Source organism: Bison bison, unplaced genomic scaffold, assembly GCF_000754665.1.
Source record: "Bison bison bison isolate TAMUID 2011002044 unplaced genomic scaffold, Bison_UMD1.0 scf7180017864034, whole genome shotgun sequence".
Classification (NCBI taxonomy): domain Eukaryota; kingdom Metazoa; phylum Chordata; class Mammalia; order Artiodactyla; family Bovidae; genus Bison; species Bison bison.
In genome coordinates, this window is record NW_011494606.1 from 6,901,945 (window position 1) to 6,902,853 (window position 909).

Sequence of the window (909 nt, forward strand, 5' to 3'; positions counted from 1 at the left end):
GTTGTGATATTGTAATACAGTTCTACAAGATTTACCACTGGAAGAAACTGGGTAAAGAGTACATAGGATTTTGCTGTACTATGTATTACAACGTACGAATCTACAGTTCATATGGGCTTCCCTGCCCCTCCTGCTTAACACCCTCCAGTGGTTTTCCACTGTTCTTAAAATATCAGATCCTGGATCCTATGATCTAGTCCGCCTCCCAGGATCACTAGGTTTCCTTCAGGCTTTCTGTGGTCCATCAACACTGGCATTCTTTCAGTTCCCACACCAGACCTACTCCTGTAATCCACTAGAGGGCTTTTGTAAACACTGTTCCCATCCGTACCGGGCGTCCCTCTCATTTTCTCTCCGATTTCCGCTATTTAACTCATAATTACCCTTCAGACCTCAGATGAAGTCTCAGATCCTTAGGACGACCTTCCCCAACCTCTTTAAATCAAATTTTCCTGTAAGTTCTTGCCTTCTTTTCCTTCACATCCACGGCCGCACTTTTGCATTTGATTGAATGATTACTTGATTAAATAGTTCCTACAAGGAGAGGAACTGTATCTGTTCTCACTGCAAAGCTGCTAACTCCGCACCTAGAATGCTCAGTAAGGACAGTGGTTTTGAAGGATTGAATGAAAACGCCCAGCCTTGCGCGGAGGTCCCTGGGCCGCAGCGTCACTCTAGTGCCGCGCGTGGTATGCGTCACTTCCTCCCGGAAGACACTTTCTCCGGGAACCACTCAGATTCCTGTCACTTCTCAGAATCCCTCTGTGGTGGCCATGGCTCTGCCACCCTTCTTCACCCCGGGTCGCCCCGGCCCGCCGCCCCCGCAGCCGCCGCCTCCCGCTCCCTTCGGCTGTCCGCCACCGCCACTACCCTCCCCGGCCTTCCCGCCGCCTCTTCCCCAGCGGCCTG

The 909-nt window shown here is 51.4% G+C and overlaps 1 protein-coding gene across 1 annotated transcript in view; it reads left to right on the top strand.

The window, feature by feature from the left end:
• The first annotated feature begins 733 nt into the window (after positions 1 to 733).
• PDCD7 (programmed cell death 7) overlaps positions 734 to 909 on the top strand; it is an 11,540-nt gene continuing 11,364 nt past the window's right edge. The window contains exon 1 of the mRNA XM_010834607.1: positions 734 to 908. Within this exon, the coding sequence (XP_010832909.1) occupies positions 774 to 908 (135 nt within the window). The 5' untranslated portion in view covers positions 734 to 773. The remainder of the gene's footprint in view (position 909) is intronic.